We start from the raw sequence: 20,039 nt of genomic DNA on the forward strand, positions 1-20,039 counted from the left end.
GGCATTATAATGTCCATGGTTCAAGCCACCACGCAAACAGGCACTACAGCATCCATGGCTAATTTAACCAACCAAGAACACACTACAATGGCTCATCCCACAAGTCAAGCAAGTGCTATAACGTCCAAGGTTCATCTCTCCAACCAAGCAGGCAATACAACATCTACAGTTCATACCATTAATCAAGTAAGCACTACAACATTTAATGGTGACCACAATAACCAAACAAACACTACAACATCCACACTGTACAACCATCCAGGCACTACAACATCCACAGATACAAACACTATAATGTCCACAGCTTATTCCACAAACCAAGCAAGCATCACAATGTCTACAGTGCATCCAGCCAACCAAGAAAGCACTACAACACTCAGGGGGTTATCCCGCCAACCATTCAAATACTGCAACATCTATGGCTCAATACAACAACCAAGCCTGGACTTCAACATCCACAGTTCATCCAAGCAAGCTCTACAGCATCCATGTCTCACCCCAACCAAACAAGCACCATAATGCCCATGGTTCATCCCACCAACCAAGAAAACAATGCTACATTCACATCTGAGTTAATGTAATGATTTTCACTTTAGCACTAACAACAAACAAAATAATCTACAGTTGAAAATGTTAACATTTATGCTGTCGTAAATCTGTTTAATTTTAACCAGAGCATCTAGTTAATGTAATCAACATTTAATCATATTCCTCTATCGAAATAGAAATCAATATGAAACTGGAAAGAAACACACTTTATAAGTCTAAACTCTGAGGGGATTATTCTTTGATTCTTTAATTAACCCCATGGATAACATTAAGCTAAGATTAATACAGAAACTATTTTTGCCTGAAAAATATTTTTCTATTGCGTACAATATGTGAGTGTAATGTTTCAGCCTATATGGCATTAATCTTTCTCGTTTGCCATTGCATGGGGAATAAACAGTTTGCTTCATTGCTTTAAAATGTAAGTGAAACTCCTTTTTAATTAACCTGAATTACATGCTAGCTCTTATATGATGATTAATTCTCCTTAAAATCACATGCAGATTACTGCCTCTCTCAGCGCTTACTGATTTCTGAGGCTGGTGACTCTAAATGAACTTCTACTCTGCAGCAGATGTAAGTTTTGGTCTTGCTTTCCTGGGAAGGTCTTCATGAGAGACAGTTTCAACATGGAACTTGATGGGTTTTGCAAATGCACTGGTCAATACTGCATCAATCAACTGGCTGTTGCTGTTCCTTCATTACCTACATAATTGCACGTGACAATCCAAACTTTTGTTTGTTACAGTATATAGATAGTAGAGCACCAATGTGGTTTTGAGGATTTTAATATCAGCATGTGGTGGTCAAGTTCTAGATATCACAATGGCCAGCTTGACCCTATATTAATAATTTAGGAATCATCTTAATTAACTGAACATTTAACACTCCACACAGACAGTAACCTGAGCTTAGCATTGAACCACAAACCCTAGCACTGTGAGGCTTCAAACACTTTCCAGTACACTGCCATGCTCAGGAAATTATATGAAGTATAAAACACTTCAGTTACAATGTGAAATCCACCACTAGAAATCCACCGTTCCGCCAAAATTATTCACTCGCCTGCCTTTACATGCATATGAACTTGAGTAACGTCTAATTCTTGGATGTCAAACCCAATAGAACACCTTTGGGATGAATTAGAGCGAAGACTGCAAGCCAGGCCTTCCCGCCCAACATCAGTGTCTGACATCACAAATGCATTTCTAGAAGAATGGTCAAAAATTCCCATAAACACACTCCTAAACCTTGTGGAAAGCCGTTATAACGACAAATGGCCAACATCATAATAAACCCTATGGATTAAGAATTGGATGTTACTCAAGTTCATATGCATGTGAATGCAGGCGAGCTAATACTTTTGGCAATACAATGTAGCTTAAAAATGAAAAGGAAATCAGCAGATTTACAAAACAAAAGGAATTTATTAGACAGACTTGTACAGACTTGTTCCAAAGGATCCAGAGTAGTAGGTATGCGAGTGTACAATACTGATGACTCTTTGAAAATAGAAAGGAAAAGAAAAACTATTTCTTCTGATAAGCAAGTGGAATGTAGCGTGTAACCAACAGGCATAAATACATTTATTTCAATAGTTCACAAATTACAGATACAAAAAGGAATTAAAAAAAAAAGAAACCAAACAAAACAGCACAGTCGCAATTTATTACTTACCTAAAAGATTGATCTATTTTACAATACTATGCCTTTTTAAAAAGGACGAGCTACTGTGAGGCAAGATGATACAGTACATAAGTGGGACCCGTAACACAAATGCTCTACTAAAGCGCGTCATCCGTCAGTGTGGGGCTCGAGTGCGATTTACAACTTCAGCTTCTTCTTGCGACCGCGGCCGTCTGGGGTCCCATCCTGCTTACGCTTCTGTGCCTGAAACACGGACACAGACGTTGGGAGAGTTTTAGTGTCCTAGATAAGATATCTACCCTCCAATGAGTATACTACAGTCTGAACTGAAACACTCAGCTCAAGTTCAAGCTGCTGAGAGCGCATTAAAACAAAAAAGAGAGACTCACCGAAGATGTGCGAGGTCCGCGTTTCTTCTTCTCCGCCTTCTCCCGCTCTTCCAGTTCCATGTTCTCGCGCTCGATTAGAGTGATCAGTGTATTACATCTCCTCTGTAACTCCTGGAAACACACACCAACGGCTCAGTTTTATACACCGCTACATGTTTATTGGATGTGATAACTTTTAGCTGACTGCGGCGGTGCCGGTGTGTCACTCACCATGGCTGTGCGAGACTTCAGGAACCAGTCGAAGCGGAACTGGGGCGAGTTGCGAATGCACTGGCGGAGCTCGTCGTAGACGCTTTCCTTGTCGAAGCCCAGCTTGTGAAGCATGCAGATGAGGAATCGGTCCTCCTCCTCGGTGTAGTTCTTCCCTTTGTTGGTCCCGTAAGAAATCCTCAGCTGGTGGAACGGTGCCTTGTAACGGCCGATCTGACCCGGGAGAAAATTTTTTTTAAATAAAACACACAAGCTGACTTCTTACTGAATAGAACTTTAAAAGTCTGATATGGTGCATTGATTTCATAAATGCAAAACATTTTTTTATTTATTATTAACATTATTTTTTTTTTTATAAATGGCATAAATGTAAAAATAATGATATATGCAGTGTTATTTTTATTTTCAATGTCAAAAAGGTTTTGTGGCAGGCACCCTGTGTTTTTTTTTTTTTCTTTTCTGGGGAAAACGGGTCCAAATGGCTCTTTGAGTGTTTAAGGTTGCCGACTGCCATCCTAAATGTAAGTGAGTAATGCTTTTCAGACAGTTAAAAAGTGTGCACGAGTTTAGTCTCAGTTCTAGGTTAATGGTGATCATAAAGTTTCTCATAATTCCAAAACTATACAGAATTATTTTTTTTGTAGTTTTGCTCTACATCCTACATATTTCCACAAGGTCCAGACTTTTCAGACGCTCTGTAGGATTATACTGTAAATGTTTTTTGTGTTGATCAATCAATTTCCACATTGGCAATTATTTTAGTGTAGAAAGCAAAACTAATTTATTAACAAGAATGTTTGTAAGCGCAGTCGCATACTTTTGAGTCTAGCGCTTTCTTGATGCTGATCCTCCTCTGAATCCTGGCTTCACCTCTCTCGATCTGTGCCATAATCTTCTCGATATCCTGCAGCTCATTGCAGCGCTCCCAAAACACAGCTACACAAACACACACACACATTTTGATTAAATCACACAAACAAAGCACTGATGCACATAACAGGTATCCGTTTGAATGTGTGGAAGTCAAGAGTCACTCTACCGGAATACTCCATGACTTCTTCGGGTGTTTTGCCTTCCACTTCACGAGCGATGTTCTCGATATCGTCTCGTCCCCATTTCTCATTAGCCTTAATGAACTGGTTGAAATCTCGCTTGTTCCAAATAGTGAAGCCCTATTCAAAGAGGACGAATAACAATAATAACAACATGGGTTTATAAAGGAAAAACAATCAAAGGTTCAAGAAGAAGAAGAAAAAAAAAAGTCTTTTATATACAGGTAATCCTCTACTTATGAACGAGTTCCGTTCCGGGAGTGTGGTCTTAAGTTGGATTTATTCTTAAGTTCGACAAAGTGAGTCTTATACGCCTTTGACACAAATATACATCTAAAGCATACTTGACTAAATCTTCACAAATAACTACGGTTATCCGTTACTGAAAATGCCCCCCCCCCCATGAAACTCATTTACTTATTTATCGTCTTTACTAAAACAATTGTGCTTCAAAACTGCATTAACCACATCTGATATCACCAAGCAGCTTGCAGGAGGTTACCTGTGACAGGAGGTTCTCCTTCTCCTCCAGCTCTTCTTCATTAAGAGGTTCTGCTTCATCAATCTTAGCCTGCTCCTCCCTCTGCATTTGAGCAGCATTGGGCAGGTCAGGATTTCTTGGCACCTGGAGTTTAAAAAAAAATAAATAAATAAATAAACACCGGCTGTCTAAAAACGCCTGCATGTTTTAAACTTTACTATACAATGATTTGCGAACTGCAACGATACAAGTGATTAGACGGGTGAGAAAGAGAAAAGAGAAACACACACACCTTGTAGCCTATAGTTTTCCTGTAGTACAAGATCTCCTTCTCAAGCAGCTCAAAAAGCCGAGGTGGAAAGAACTGGAAGTCTTGAACGTTGGGCTGTTTGGGAGGTCTAGGAGCCTGAAGAAGAATGTAAAGAAATGTGATTTAATGCAACACTGAGACCTATAACTTCCTGTTTGGGTTTTTTGTGGTTAAATCAATCAAAGCTGGAACAGAGTACCTTTGGTGCTTTGGGCTCACTAACACGCAGAGCTTCTCTGAAATAGGCGTCGACAGCGTAGTTTGCTTTACGCTCTCTTTTCGGCGGTTCGATCCAGTTGTTGATGACCTGAGAAGCACGATACAAAACGTTACACATCTTATTTATTTAAAATATTCACATTGTATGTGTAAAATGTTTATGAGGACTGTAAACGCAAACATTATTAAAAATAATAATAATAATAAGACAGGTACATCTGAAAAAAATGTGGGTGCTGCTTGCTGTGGCCTTTTATAAGGACAGTCTACGGGATCAGTTGCTAAGGTGCTCTAAAGTGGTTGCTAGGGGGTGGCTTCGCCGCTTCACAATGATCCTGAGAGACTGATTGGTTGCCTGAGTAAAATGAGCCCGCCCCTATGTCTCTATGACAATGGGATCCACAGTTAGGTTCAGTTTCAAAGTTTCTATGGAAGCTCTCATAGCAGAGAATGTAACTATGAGCACTTCCTGTTTCAGTGGGGAGAACCTTCACCATTATATGTCAAATGGGGCAAATTCAGGCATCTCTTGCGCCTCTTGCTCTGCGCTAGAATCCGTCAAAGTTGGTCTCAATATTAAGTAAGAAAAAAGTAAGTACTTAAAAAACGTAATAGCACCCCATTTCCAAATTCACTTTACTGTTACCTTTTTCTTCTCTCGATAATCTTCACCTTCGAAGTTGTACACGCTGTTTTCTGTGTCCATCGTAAAATTCCTTAGAGAGCTTTCACCCAGTGTAGACATCTTCTCCTTCATCTCCATGGTCTTAAATAAACGATTAAAACAGAATTTTAATTCCATATCACTTTTGGTTTTGTAACACGACCTAAACATTAAGTGCAACGTTTTCCGTTTTGTGTTTGCGTGTTCTGTACCTTCTTTTCGCCTCTCTCCAGGATGGCGTCGATGTCTTCGTCTGTGATTTCGCTTTCCTTGGAGGCGAAGACGTGAGTGGCACCGTGCCGAATGATGGACAACATCTCGTCTTTGCCCAGCTTGTTCATGTTGGGATCGACCAGTCTACCTGCAAGTCGGAGAACGGGAGATGAGAGTTAAAAAAAGGCCCTCATTTTTTTTAACCTAAAAGTCCGGCTTGTCTCGTGAGATCCTTAACCTTGTTGGATGACTATGGAGTCGAGACGCAGTTTCATTTCGGCACGTTCCACGATCCTCTCCTCGACCGTGTTCTCTGTGATGAAACGGAACACGCGGACTTGCTTCTTCTGACCGATTCGGTGAGCGCGGTCCTGTATGATGACAACAAAAAAAAGTTCAAAGCCTTCCACAATGAGTCTGTTCATTACACTATTTTGAACTTTTTTTTTTTTTTTTTTTTTAAAGTTACACCTTCTTAAAAAACACTTTAACCTTAAAGATGGTACGGAAACATGATTAATGATACACAAACCATGGCCTGCAGGTCCACTTGAGGGTTCCAGTCAGAGTCGTAAATAATGACCACGTCGGCTGTAGCCAGGTTAATCCCCAGCCCACCGGCTCTGGTGCTCAGCATAAAGAGAAACTTGCTGCTGTTGGGCTCGTTAAAGGCGTTGATGGAGATCTGGGGAGATTAAGGGGGAAACAAGACACAAAAGCATTAATTAGAAAGTTAGCACTGCATCTTTAACTCAGTAATCATATTTCTGAAAGCCTTAAAATATTTAAGCAGCCAGGTGTTAAAGACTACTGCAAAAGAAAAAAAAAAAAAACATTTCCTTTTGGTTAATAATTCTTCTAAAAGTTTCCCTTAACATTGGACGTACCTGTCTCTCCTCGTGAGGTGTCTGTCCATCCAGGCGGCAGTAACCGTAATTACGCCACATACAGTAGTCCTCCAGGATGTCCAGCATCCTGGTCATCTGGCTGAAGATCAGCACACGAGAACCTTGAATCCATGAGAGAGATTTATTTTATTTTAGGGCAAATGGCTTAAGATAAAAAAAAAAATAAATTAAAGAAAAAAGAAAAAAACAAGAAAATCTATATAAAAATAAAGGTTTTGTCTGTACATCGGTCAGACCGAGACAGAACTCTCTCTCAAAAAATAAATAAATGTATTAAATCTGGCTCAACAGAATTTTATGAAACTTTGCAAGTCCTTCTGTTTTTATTGTTAAAAAAATATTTTAACATTTGTTTATTCGTAAATTACATAAACATGTTGAGTAAAAGTGACGTTATGAGCAGTTTTGTGCCAGATTACCTCACAGCAGTCAGACGAATACAGCACTTTTCCCCTTTAAGTGGGCGTGGCTATATGTGTCACTCAAGAGCCAATTTGCCATAAATACCCAGAGTACGTGGAAGACACGGCTTTCACGACATCTACACCAGCTCACCTTGTTCCTTCAGCTTGGGCAGCAGTTTGTCGAGGACGGCCATCTTGCCGCTGTTGGTGGCGAGATGAAGATCGGTGGTGTAAGGTGGGCCGGGCTCTGCGCCGTCGAACAGGTACGGGTGGTTACAGCACTTCCTGAGCTGCATCAGCACGTTCAGCAGACGCATCTTGTCCATCTTCCCTGCCGAGTTCAGGATATCGATGTCCTTCATCAGGATTTTGGTGTACCTGTCAGGAAACATCGCGTGTCCCCCGTAAGTGAGTGATTCTGGCTTATACACTTGTACAATACTAATTGCTAATACAAATGTTTCCGTACCATTCTCTCTGCATCTTGCTCAGCCCGATGTACATCTTGATTTCTTTTTTAGGAAGCAAAGATTTCTCCACGTCTGCTTTGATACGTCTCAGCAGAAAAGGACGCAATACCTGCGCGATAAACATAAGTTAAACGTTGGGGTTTAGGGTAGATTCTGCTAAAAATAAATAAATAAACAAAAACTGCTGTGCATGCTCAGTCCTCATATCCTGAGAGGAAGCAAAGAAATACTCACAGTGTGTAAACGCTCAACCAGTTTCTGGTCTCCAAGACAGTTATTAGTGTCAAACCAGGAATCAAAGTCCTACAGGAAGTAAAGAGGAAGCGAAAACTTAAATCTCAATACAAAATTCACTCTGCCTTAAACAAAACTAAACTTGCCAAAAACAATAAAACTGCAGATGTGTCTATGTTTCCTCAACTAGTTGATTCTGGTTCCTCTCAAGGTTTCTTCCTATTATCATCTCAGGGAGTTTTTCCTTGCCACTGTCGCTGTCGTCAGGGACAAACATATAATTTTGATTCATACACATTCACATTTCATACAAACTTAATTCTTTTGATTGTGTAAAGCTGCTTTGTGATGATGTAAATGAAATGATGAGGAAAATTGAATTGAACTAGTTTTACTTTATTACATTAACTAGGGCTGAAACGATTCCTCAAGTAACTCGAGTAATTCAATTACAAGAGGATCGAAGCAAAATCTTCTGCCTTGAAGTGTCTTTTGATGAATTTTAAAAGATTGCATTATGTTTTTGCGCAATTATTTGTTTGGCGTGACACAGCGTGCTTCTGGAGGCAAGCCGCCAGTAAACACAGACGAAGAAGCAGCGCTTACGTTACCCACAAAGCGGAAGAAGACGCAGTTAGCTGTGTATTGATTTGAGGGAGCGTTCTGTTGTGAGCTGCAAAATGAAAAGGAGCGATAAAAATATCAGCGAGCCAACAAGAGAAAACGACAGAAATTGTCAGTAAAGGCTTATGTTTTGCCTGAGCTGTAGATTTAGAAACTTTTAGTTCTGAAAGTTAAATTGCACAACTTGGTGTCTTTTATAATTATTTATTTTAATGTGCCTTAGTTTTTCTGATACTTAAAATCATTCGAAATACCTTTTTTTTTTTTTCTTTTGCATTTGAGGAAAGGTTTTAAAATAAGAATGTATGGCACTGTAATGCACTTCATTCATCTCGGTCAACTTTAAGCTATTCCTTGTATTGTAAATAATGACAATGTTAATTTTTGATAAAATGCTGTATGCATTTAACATATTTGATAGCTACAGCCCTAAACTTAACTACATTAATACTTTGGGGTTTTCTTAGAGAAGCAACGCTTATGAAAGGAGCCTCCAGTAGTCAGCATTTTTAAATGTTAACGTTATGTAAAATTCACTTATTAGATGTCCAGTGTGTGTGTGTGTAGAAAAACAAAAAAAGATAATTTTTGCTTTTTTTATGTTTTGTTTTGGCCTGGGTTAAATACCATTAAAAAAAATTTTTAACAGTGGCTAGCTTGAAGGTGCTTCAACCCCCCAACCTTCTGATCAGTAACCCAGAAACTTTGGTTGTTGAGTTTTTGATACAGCAAATGTTAAATTATTGATATTTTTTCACCACAACGGTTCTGGAGTTAGTTACTTAATTTTGAACCAGTTCTTTGTTTTCAGACAACCAAAGCACCAGCAACCAGAACTAGAACAAGGGCTGGAACAAAGAATCAGCTAAAACCAACTAAATGTTTAAAACCACTAACTGTTTAAAGGAGACTATTGTGTATTTTGGATAAACCCCTTTAGTAAACATCAGGAAAGACCATGGAGGTAATGGGTATCTAAAGTGTTTTGGAAAAAAGCTCCACATGCGGACGAGCGGTCGGTGAGGTGTCTACCTCGGAGGAGTTGAAGACGTCGGGTAGGAGGAAGTTAAGCAGAGCCCACAGCTCGTGCAGGTTGTTCTGAAGAGGGGTCCCGGTGAGCAGCAACCGGTTGGTGGTCTTGAACTCTCGCACGATTTCCGACAGCTGATAGATAGATAGACGGATACGAAACGTGCATTCACACACTGGCATGATTTAACAGAAAATAAAAATGTACCATAAAGTTTTGTACGTATTCAATGACCATAATTAAAGTGCAGACCTTTGATTTTTCGTTTTTGATACGATGAGCCTCGTCGATCACCAGGTATCTCCAGTTAAACTTCTTAAAGACGGCTCTCTCGATGATGAGCATTTCGTAAGAAGTGACGCACACGTCCCACTCTCCCGGCAGCAGCGTGTCACGAATGAAAGCCGTCTACATGACAACAAATTAAATTAAAGACATAATGCAACCAGTGTTGTCTAGAGTGGAGACTTTTGGCGCGTGATCGATCCCTCACCCTCTCGTCCCTGTCTCCTATCAGACAGACGGCTCGGAGCGACGGCACCCAGCGCTTAAACTCATTCATCCAGTTGTACAGTGTCGACTTGGGAACCAGGACCATGTGAGGGCCGGGGATGTTCCTGTAATGTTTCATGTAGCCCAGGAGAGAGATGGTCTGTAGAGTCTTCCCAAGACCCTGAGGAGAACAACAGACAAGAGAGACATTTATTTTTTTTTACTTTTCATGCAATTTACCTTTGTTTTCCATTTAAAGGAAGGAAAAACCTCCAGTCGTACCATTTCGTCAGCCAGGATGCCGTTGATTCCGTTCTCGTAGAGTGAAATCAGCCAGTTCAGTCCACGGACCTGATAATCTCGGAGTTTCCCGGTTTTCACGTCTGCGTGGGGAAAAACATTAAAGATCAAGAACACGTCAAGTTAGGAATAAGTGCTCATCAGCATGCTGTTTGTTACAGGGAAAAAATTTACATCAAGGCAGAAGCACTACAAAGCTATAGCTGTGATTTCCTCATCATCCTCTTCTTTCCCCTTTTTGTTAAAGAGGTAAAAAAAATATACATATAAAACTGTAAAGTGGGCATGTCTGTACATTAAAGATATTTGAATATTGAAAAATATATTTTTTTGGGTGCAGGGCACGATGAGTAATAGAACAGTAATAGTTTATTGTAATGTTCGTCTGTCTGTGCACACATCACGTAAAAACTACTAAACTAATTTTAATAGGGTGTATTTGGTCAAGCTTAAGGTAACAAATAGGCTTTGTTTCATTGCTATCAGCCCACGGGAAGAGAAGATATGATCATTTGAAATTTAGAAAACGCTCTCAGATCATCAAACAAATAATTATAATTTTTTTAATTGACCTTAAAAAAAAGCATTAGGTCATTTTACATTTTTAAGCCCGTGCTTATGAGTGTGAAATTGAAATCTACTTAATAAACTTGATCTTACACCTTCATTCTGCAAACTTTACGGTAACAAGCAAAATGTTTTAGTTCATTCCAAATTTTATTAGTATTATTTTATTTATGTATTTTTTTTAAACATGCTCATGAGTGCAAATAAATTCCACACGAGCAAAGTCGCAGGCACGTCTAGTTATTAAAAAACTAAAATAATAATCGTAAAGTGTTGCAACAGAAGACTCCTTTTATCTCAACGCTATATCGTGTTGTGAGTCAGTTTTTGTTATTCGATATTAAAACTAGATAAGATGTTTAAGATTAACTTTTTCTCCAAGAATCTTAAAACTAAATTTGGATTTACTTGTTTAAACCAAGTTCCTCATAAGAGTAAAAGAATTACAGTTCAATAAAATATGTTTGATGGACAGACGGGTTTTACGAGATGAGCACTGTAGTTAATTTTCTCTGGATACTGTATTGTGTATAAATGACTAGACGCCTTCCATAAATGTTTAATTACATTTTTGAAGAAAATGTGTGTATTCTGTGGAGAATCCCCCAAACATGCCTCCACACACAGTACATTTCATGTTAAAATAGAATAGAATTTTTTAAGAGAGAAAATGAATACCTTTTAAATAATCAGAACTAAGAATGCGGTCGTACACGTGGATTGAACATGTGAACATTTGACAATTATAATGTGGTGTTATTGTTATGCATTGTTTTTGCTCATTGTTTTTACTGCAAATTTACATCTATTTAATCAGCGTACCTAAATGTTACCATGGCGATCTTGGTGGGCGTGGGAGTGCGGAGTAATGGGAGTGCGTTTGATGGTTTTGAACTTACAGGATGGAGACTCGTCAAAGCGTGTGCACACGTTGGCGGCTTTACTGCTCTCGCTCAGCAGCTCCTCGTCCTCCTCCTGCTCGGTACGACGGTGACGGTTACTGTGACACATCAGAGTGTCAGGACGGTGTTTAGGACATGACGAGCATTACATAATGACATTAAAGAAGAAGAAAAAATCTGAGGAGGAAGCAAAGAAAAAAGGACTCACTCCCCGGCGGACAGCAGGTTCTGTTTCTCGTCCTTTTTAATGCGAGGCCGGCCGGGCTTCATCTTCAGCGGCGAGGTCGGAGTCTTCTGGGCAGCCGGCTGAATGAAGTGAGCGAACACCTCCGTCTGCTTCAGCAGGTACTCGAATCTGTTGGTCCGGTCTGTTTTCTGACATAAATAAAAAAGATAGAGAGGGGTTAAAAAGCTGGAACTTTTATTTTAATGCGTGATACGACCCCAAAGCAAACGCTTACCACTTTCTCCTCGTAACCCGCCGACTGCTCCGTCTTCGCCTTCTCGGCCTGAGGAGAGGACGACTCCTCGCCCCCGTCCTGCGCTGCTTCTTCAGCACTTGAAACACCATCCTTAAACACAAATATGAGCAGGTTAGAGATAGATAGATAGATAATTATATAAAAAGTATATACACAAATAAATCAAGTAAATACTCATATACAAGAACTCTGAGCCAATAAAAATATTAAGTGTAATTGACAAAGCTTAAGAATGAGCGGTAATGATTGTAAGCATCTAACACATACGTTTTCAAGCTACTAAAACCTTAAGTAGAATTGAGATTTTTTTTTACTTCAGATATATCCACATAAATCAGTTAATGAATGTATTTCAGTCCGTTGATGTGGTAATTCATGTCCACACTGACTCCAGAATTGTTATAAATATATTGTTTAATTTACATATGCTTGCATTGGAGGTGGTAATATGCTGCAGTTCCAATTTGATCCTACAGATGGTGCTCTAAATTATTCAAATATTGGCAGGCAGCACAGCATCCAGTGTGATTAATGAATTAGCTGCTGCGAGTAAATTATTTGCTTAGCTTAAGAATAAAACGAAATCATATTTTTCTTGAAATCATACACAGACACAGAGAGAGAGAGAACTGTGCAAAAGTCTTAAAACCTGTAGTTTGTTTTTTTGTTTCAGTACAAACTTTCTTGGTCTTTTCCACAACAATCACACGGCTAAACTCTAAACTTCTGGGAGATGTAAAACCGCATTTCGTTGCTGTACAATACAATGACAAAGTTTTATCAATCCATCTACGCTTTTATGACATCACTATTAAGTAAAACATTTTTTTTAAATGATGTACATTACACAATCTCTGCAGGTTAGAATGCAGCATATTAAGTAAAAGAGCACTTTGAGACAAAAAAAGAAAGGAAAAAGAAGCTTCTGGGTTTTGCAGCATAAAAAAAGAGGCAGGTACGACAAAGTCTGAAAGATTCTGCAGGATGTTTAGTAAAACTAAGCACATCATTTCCTTATAAAAATGCACGCACACACTGTGCTTGAAGCAAAGACCTGCCAAAACGATTACTGACTTTCTTTAATTACTGATTACTGCTTTTTATTTTATGGATAAACCTTTTTTTGAAGACATTCCTGCTAAGTACTGTACATCACATATAAACATAAAAACACCATCTCTGAAACCACTCAACATAGTGATCAAGTGTTTGACATGAACATTACCTACAGCTCTTGTCCTGTATCTGTACTGGGTTTTGGTAGATAGTACAAGAAGAATATTTGTAGAAAGGTACGATAAAAACGATATTCACGTCATTTACACCAACACTGATCTCACACTATAATAGATTTACATCAAAGTATCAATGATTAAATGTCAACACTAATACACTAAACAATAGAGATGGGGGTAAAAATTTATTCAGTTATGAATCATGATTATTTTGTGTGGTGAATCACGCATCACTGTTTACATTTATAACAGAAATTAACCGGTCGATCAGCCAGAGACCAGAATTGGCTGGTTTTTAGTTTGATGACCAGTCCAGTGATGAGAGATGATGCTTCCAAGTGAAACACATCTTTATGGTGTAACGTTACCAAAAATTGCATACATCAAAAGCCTCCAATCTACCTTTACTCCAAACTATTGGCGAATTTGTCCCACTTACTACACACGCTTACACCAGTCTCAAAACTCCACAAGAGCTAATTAGTAAACTCTCAGTGAATTTGTCTCAAACCCACTCACTACACACGCTTACACCAGCCTTAAAAAGAGCTAATTAGTAGAAAACTGCGTGTATTAGAATCCCACTGTCAAGTTGATTTTTGAGACTTTGGAGGCGTTTGAGGGGATAAAACGTCAAAGTTTCTTTGTATTCCAACAAGTCGTGCACACATTTCCCCTTCCGTGTGGTAGAAGTGAATTATTTTTCTTTTGTTTGAAGTTTCTTTAGAAATAATAAATACAGCGAATGACAGATACACGCTGATCAGTAACAATGTAGCTTTTTGCTTAATTTCATTTGTTTCAAGTTACATGTTAAACTCTTGTATTTAAAGTTAGTTTGTAGTGTTTAAATGCCACAGAGCTTTAAAGTTAGAAAACTAATGTTATAAGGAACAGGTGACATTTAGTTACTTATTTTTTTATTTTAATTAATTTAAAAATACTTATACTTTAATTAAAAACTGTACACTAAACTTTCCCATCAGTCAGTGGTTGTTTGTGTTGTTTTTCACGATGATCTGAATTTCACCACTCACACACACACACACACACACACACAGCATTATTAGCATTAGCGCTGACGTCACAGCTAATAACAAAAGCACTTCACGAGGGTATGAAGAGGAATAATAATAATAATAATATGTTTATTATATCATATATATAATTCAATATCTAACTCAAGACAAAAAAGTAAGAATTTCCATGACTACGCACCGGAAGTAGTATTATTTAGTTCCTGTTTCGATTTTTATCTTATTTAAGCAACACACACTTATCGTTAAATATAAAATGTCAACGTCGTTTGAAAAAATAAAACACGTTACACGAAACAATTCGAAAGAAAATTCATACGAAATTTAATAACTGCTTATTTAACAGTGTGTCACTGGCTAACTCACCACACAGCTAAGCTAAGCTAAGGAACAATAACGTTACGCCGAGCTAACATGCTAACGCGCTAGCTGATTCATTTCGCCTAAAAGTTACCACACAATTCAACAATGGCAGAATCTCCAAGTAATATCACACACACTAATTTCTCGGCTCTGTGTACATTAATGTGTAATAAAAGCCCAGTTTAATCGTGACGGTGTTGTGTTCTCTCACCTGGGCTGTCCCGGGCTGCTCAACTTCTTCAGCCTCGTCCTCCCGCTGTTTCTCCACGCTTCCCTCCGCCTCAGACATTATCCACTCTTTCGTTTTCTTCTTTGTATATAAAATCTAATTAAATCTAAGTAAATTTTATAATCTCCCAAGAATCGGTTTTTCTTCAAACTCAACCAGAGTTTATTATTATAACAGCAATAATACAACACAGCCACGCGCGCGACGGCAGTCACTTCCCACCGGCTTTTTTGTTGCCTTCGTTTCCCGCAAAAGTGCGGCCCGTTAGAAAGTATCGCGAGACTTCCTATTCAAAAACCAGAGGACCGGATTGCAAATATCGCGAGATGTCTGTCCTGATTCAGATTCAAATCATTTGAATCAGTTTAGAGTCGACACGTTTGAATCAAAAACAACTCTTTGCTTTATCCCCGCTTTAAACTGTGTAATTACTTAACTACAAATGAATAAAAGATAATACATAAAATAAATAAAGGGAGCATAGTGTTGCAGTAGTTAACACATTGACCTCGCGACTCCTTAGGGTCGAAGGTTCGATTCCCACCTCCTGCATGTTTAAATATTTATTCATATTCATAATAAAAAATTAACAACAAAAAAACAATAACAACAACAGGTGTCCCGCGACCATGAACACAATATAAAGCGGTATAGAAGATGAGTGAATGATTGAGAGAACAAGTGTTAATGGAATTTATTTCATTTCTAATGAATTGAACCATCGTGATCAGTGTCGACTCTCAAAGTTCACCTAAAGGAGCCGATTCATTGAACTGACTCTTCCTCCTCGTGCGAGCGTCACTATCAAACCGAGTAATCATTATTACGTAATAAGGCGACGTCATAATGCATTTGTTGCGCGAGAAAGAATCTTGAAGTTATTGTTGCGTTACAAGTGTTTTGGCGGCAACTTGAAAAAAAAAAATTTCATGTTATTGCTTCATGTTAAAGGATATAATAATCCATTTCCACTACAGAAACAAATCATGGCGGCAATAACACATCATTTAAAAACATTTGACCATGTTTTATATTTTAATGGCCAAGTTATAAATTTGTAAATGAACATTTTCTAAATCATTTCTCTCTGTGAGATCCAAAAACCTTTGGACTTGTTAAATCTAATAGAAAATCACAAATTTTCTCTGTTATTGTCTCAACATTCAGATTTAATCAGTGAAACACTTAGATTTTTTTTTTCAAGAGTCAAGATTCAAGATTGAAATAACTTTAATAATCCCAGAGGGAAATTGCTTAAATTTATTAAATTTCTCATGTTTTGTTAGTTTTTTTGTTTAATTTTCTGGGAAAAAAAGAATATTGAGCTAATTATTTAAAGCATTGTACTTAAACATGCATAACGTATAACAAGACTCATTAACTTAATGTTTAATATGTAAAGTAAATTTGATTTACTTTACGTCAATAATTTCCTCCAGGATTTAAAAAGTTTTAACTTATTTTTAGGTATCCCTATCAACAAAAGAAAGGTTTTGTCTTTGGTCAGAACTCACTCTTTCAATGATATCTTTACGTTTCATACATTAAAGTCACAGCATCACGCAAAACTGTCTGGACAGAATTTACTGAATCTTTTGCAGTACCTATATATCTGCCTAAAGTTTAACCTGCACCATCAAAATGTTGAGTAAAAGCAATGTTGTGAACAGTTATGTTGTGAATTTAATAATCTACTTTAAATTAAGCTACTAATAAGCTACTTTCTCAATGCAAACATGATATATCAATATATACCAATACACCAATATATATTCATTAATAATTATATAATTACTAGTTTTACTGGGATTAGTTTATATTTTTACTTTGGCTGAAATAACAGCGCTGAAGTGGTATAAGTGAATTTTAATTTATTTAATTTTTATTTATTTTCATCCCATTGATAAAAGCAATTCCATATAATGTTGTCACATCAACAAACATTTTGTGAAATTACAGTTTTCAAAAATTAAGGAGTACACCTTTGTTATAGGCAGACAGGTACATGGGCTTCAACCTGAAATAATAATATCACTGATCACATTAAAGCTGTTCAGATGATTTTTAGCTTTAACATTTTAACCATTTCTACAACCTCTTTAACCATCAATGACACATACTTATGCTAGTAATAGTAATAATATTAATAATAATAATAGGAACAGTAATAAATAATAAAAATAAGTAATAATAGGCTTCAGTGGACGAGCAAAAACATTTGCTTTACTAGCATTTAGTTTACAATTTCCAGTAATTTATGGACTTTGAACTACGCTGCTGGGCCAAAAAGAAAAGTCACAACTTCATCGTCTCATTGTGTATACTCCTTTATCGTGTCTTAAAGGGCCTGGAGGCACAAGGTGGGACACACACATACAGTACATACACACACTAATCTGCATGTCTTTGGACTCTGGGAGGAGACAACAGAGAAAACCTACAAAGCACGGGGTGAACATGCAAACTCCATGCACACAGACCCCGAGTGATGAGACTCGAACCTCGACCCTGCAGGTGTTTTTCCACTTTTATGGAATTTTTCTTTCCCTGATGGCACGGAGAATATTCCATTTTCACGCATGAGCTGGACAACATAGTGTGTGTAATCAAAGCTAAAGGTGGTCTAAATCTTAGAGCGTGTGCCTTTTTTCTTGGCCAGGCAGTTTATGTACCTCTGTGCATGTAAACCTGTTAGTTTTTAAGTAATAATTTAGAAACACAACTAAATTAATATAGTATCTTGGTAAACACATAATGATATTGGCTTCTGTTTGATCCAGAACATTCACGGTTTCCCTTTTATATTTAGAAGGAAGGAGAGGCTCGATATGGTGGCAGAGTTCCAAGAACTAAGGAGAGTAGAAAGCAGCGTTAAGAGTCTTTTAGAACAGGAAGTCACTGATCAAATAGGGAAACATTTAATGTTGTTTTTGAGGAAGACTGGACTTTAAAGTCGGCTTTAAAGGACAGGGACGCTGAGAATAGAGAGATCTATAGGTGGCGGTGATGCAACCTACAGAACTCCAACTGAATACTCAGAGTGGGACTGAGAGGAAACATGTCGAGAACAAAGAGTGTGTGGAAGTGCTGGACAAAGCAAACGAAGAGTTCAAAATGCAGAGCAAGTCAAGACAAGATCAGGGAAGGAAGCATTAGATGTTTTTAGGGAAAGCTGGACTGGAAAATTGGCTTTAAGAGGCCAGGAAGATGAGAGAGAATGAGACCTACAGTACAGTTGGTGGAAATGTAACCTAATGGATTTTAACCACCGGTAAACAACAAAGAAGAACAATGGCAACATATTTTTAAAGCAAACTTACTGTAGCTATTCACATACAGCATTTGGCAGACACCCTTATTTATAGCGACTCACGTTTTTATCTCATTATACATCTGAGGAGTTAAGGGCGTTGCTCGAGGGCCCAACTGTGGCAATTTGGTAGTGCTGAGGTTTAGACCTGGAATCTTCTGATCAGTAATCCAACACATTCGACACAGAGCTACTCCTGGCCTGTTTAATGTTGTTGGTTTTTTAGCTGAATAACTGTTATCCATCCAATCAAAAAATTCCTGGCCTTTTTATTATTTGTGTTAGCAGTTAAAAAACATTCTTTATGTTTATTTACAAATTGAAAAACAGTTTACAATAGAAAAAAAAATATATTAAAATAGTGTTTTACATTAATTGACCCATTTTGGAAAATGTAATGAAAATACACTTGGAAAATTAATGGGTATGTTAAAAATATAACTTATATTATAAATAATAATAATAATAATAATAATAATAAAATTTGTTATTTGTTAAATATTGTTAATTACAGATTTTTTTAAATTATACCTTTAAATTAAGGGCAACTTAATCTAAAAGATTAAAATCATTGTTAATCCTTAGGGAAATTGCAGTTCTGCATAGTAAAAGTTACTTACAGCTAAAAAGACATACGTAGAATAAACATTAAAAGGGAATTAAATTAAATTAAACAAACCAAGTACACAGAAGCACTATTTACATATACACTGACTAGCCATAGGCGGCACGGTGGTGTAGAGTTTGCATGTTCTCCCTGTGTTTGGTGGGTTTCCTCTGGTTTCCTCCCACAGTCCAAAGACATGTAGATTAGGCTAATTGGTGTTGCCAAATTGCCCGTAGTGTGTGAATGTGAGTGAGTGTGTGCCCTGTGATGGATTGGCACCCTGTCCAGGGTGCACCCTGCCTTGTGCCCTAAGCCTCCTGGGATTGACTCCAGGTCCCCGTGACACTGAATACAGGAGAAAGCGGTATAGAATGTGAGTGAGAGTGATTAGCCATAACATTATGACCACCTGCCTAATATTGAGTAGGGCCCCCCTTTTGCCACCATAGTTGTGATGCTCTATGTGTTTTGACGCCTTTATATCATACCCAACATTACCTTTTCAGACATTTAATCTACACTAGCGCTTCAATTGGATGGGACTGCATGAGTCAGCCTTCACTCCCCATGTGCATCAGTGAGCCTTGGCCACTCGTGACCCTGTCACCAATTCCTTGCCAGTTTTTCCGCATTCGATCACTTTTGGTATGTCCTGACCACTGCAGACCAGGAACATCACACAAGAGCCACAATTTTGGAGACTCAGTCCTCTAGCCATCAGAATCTGGCCCCTTCTCACGCTAGCTAGCTACATTTGGGCTAGATGATTGTGAAAAAACCCACAATGACTTAATTTTTGTTATTTAAATTTCCCACATATTTCCCTTTTTTTTGTGTGTGTAATAGAATGCTAAAACTCACAAATTATTAACAAGGTTATGAAAACTGTATTTTGACATTTATAGAGTTACTGACTATAAAATTATTAGAATAACGTAAAACCAATATGTATATACAATAGAATAAAACATACAATTCACAATGTGCTAATATAACCCTAATCTATTCCTTAATTAATATATTTTACATAGTTTTTCCTTAAAAAATTTTTTTTTTCATTTAACGACAGGCATTATAGACGCCTCCATGAGGTCCTTCATGTCGCCATCGC

General features: G+C 37.8%; 1 protein-coding gene across 1 annotated transcript; it reads right to left on the reverse strand.

The window, feature by feature from the left end:
* Window positions 1-1,956: 1,956 nt before the first annotated feature.
* smarca5 (SWI/SNF related, matrix associated, actin dependent regulator of chromatin, subfamily a, member 5) lies at window positions 1,957-15,259 on the reverse strand. Its single transcript, XM_053502883.1, has 24 exons — window positions 14,994-15,259; window positions 12,127-12,237; window positions 11,874-12,040; window positions 11,663-11,763; window positions 10,179-10,279; window positions 9,898-10,077; window positions 9,657-9,812; window positions 9,407-9,538; window positions 7,751-7,819; window positions 7,516-7,625; window positions 7,198-7,424; window positions 6,622-6,743; window positions 6,267-6,419; window positions 5,973-6,105; window positions 5,734-5,882; window positions 5,504-5,623; window positions 4,838-4,945; window positions 4,621-4,734; window positions 4,350-4,472; window positions 3,835-3,967; window positions 3,613-3,731; window positions 2,796-3,008; window positions 2,586-2,696; window positions 1,957-2,439 (listed from the first exon to the last, which is right to left on the reverse strand). Exons 1-24 carry the CDS (start codon window positions 15,069-15,071, stop codon window positions 2,374-2,376), a joined length of 3,096 nt encoding a protein of 1,031 aa, XP_053358858.1. The 5' UTR covers window positions 15,072-15,259; the 3' UTR covers window positions 1,957-2,373.
* Between the last annotated feature and the right edge of the window lie 4,780 nt (window positions 15,260-20,039).

This window comes from Clarias gariepinus, chromosome 8 (genome assembly GCF_024256425.1).
Source record: "Clarias gariepinus isolate MV-2021 ecotype Netherlands chromosome 8, CGAR_prim_01v2, whole genome shotgun sequence".
NCBI classification, from domain to species: Eukaryota; Metazoa; Chordata; class Actinopteri; order Siluriformes; family Clariidae; genus Clarias; species Clarias gariepinus.

Bases quoted from the DNA above. Each gene is read 5' to 3' on its own strand.
- smarca5 (XM_053502883.1), bottom strand. From the start codon at position 15,071: ATGTCTGAGGCGGAGGGAAGCGTGGAGAAACAGCGGGAGGACGAGGCT. The intron at 6,420-6,621 runs GTACGTCCAATG...TAATCTCCCCAG, and splicing joins CACCTCACGAGGAGAGACAG to ATCTCCATCAACGCCTTTAA. The intron at 6,106-6,266 runs GTTTGTGTATCA...GTCATCATACAG, and splicing joins AAGTGGACCTGCAGGCCATG to GACCGCGCTCACCGAATCGG.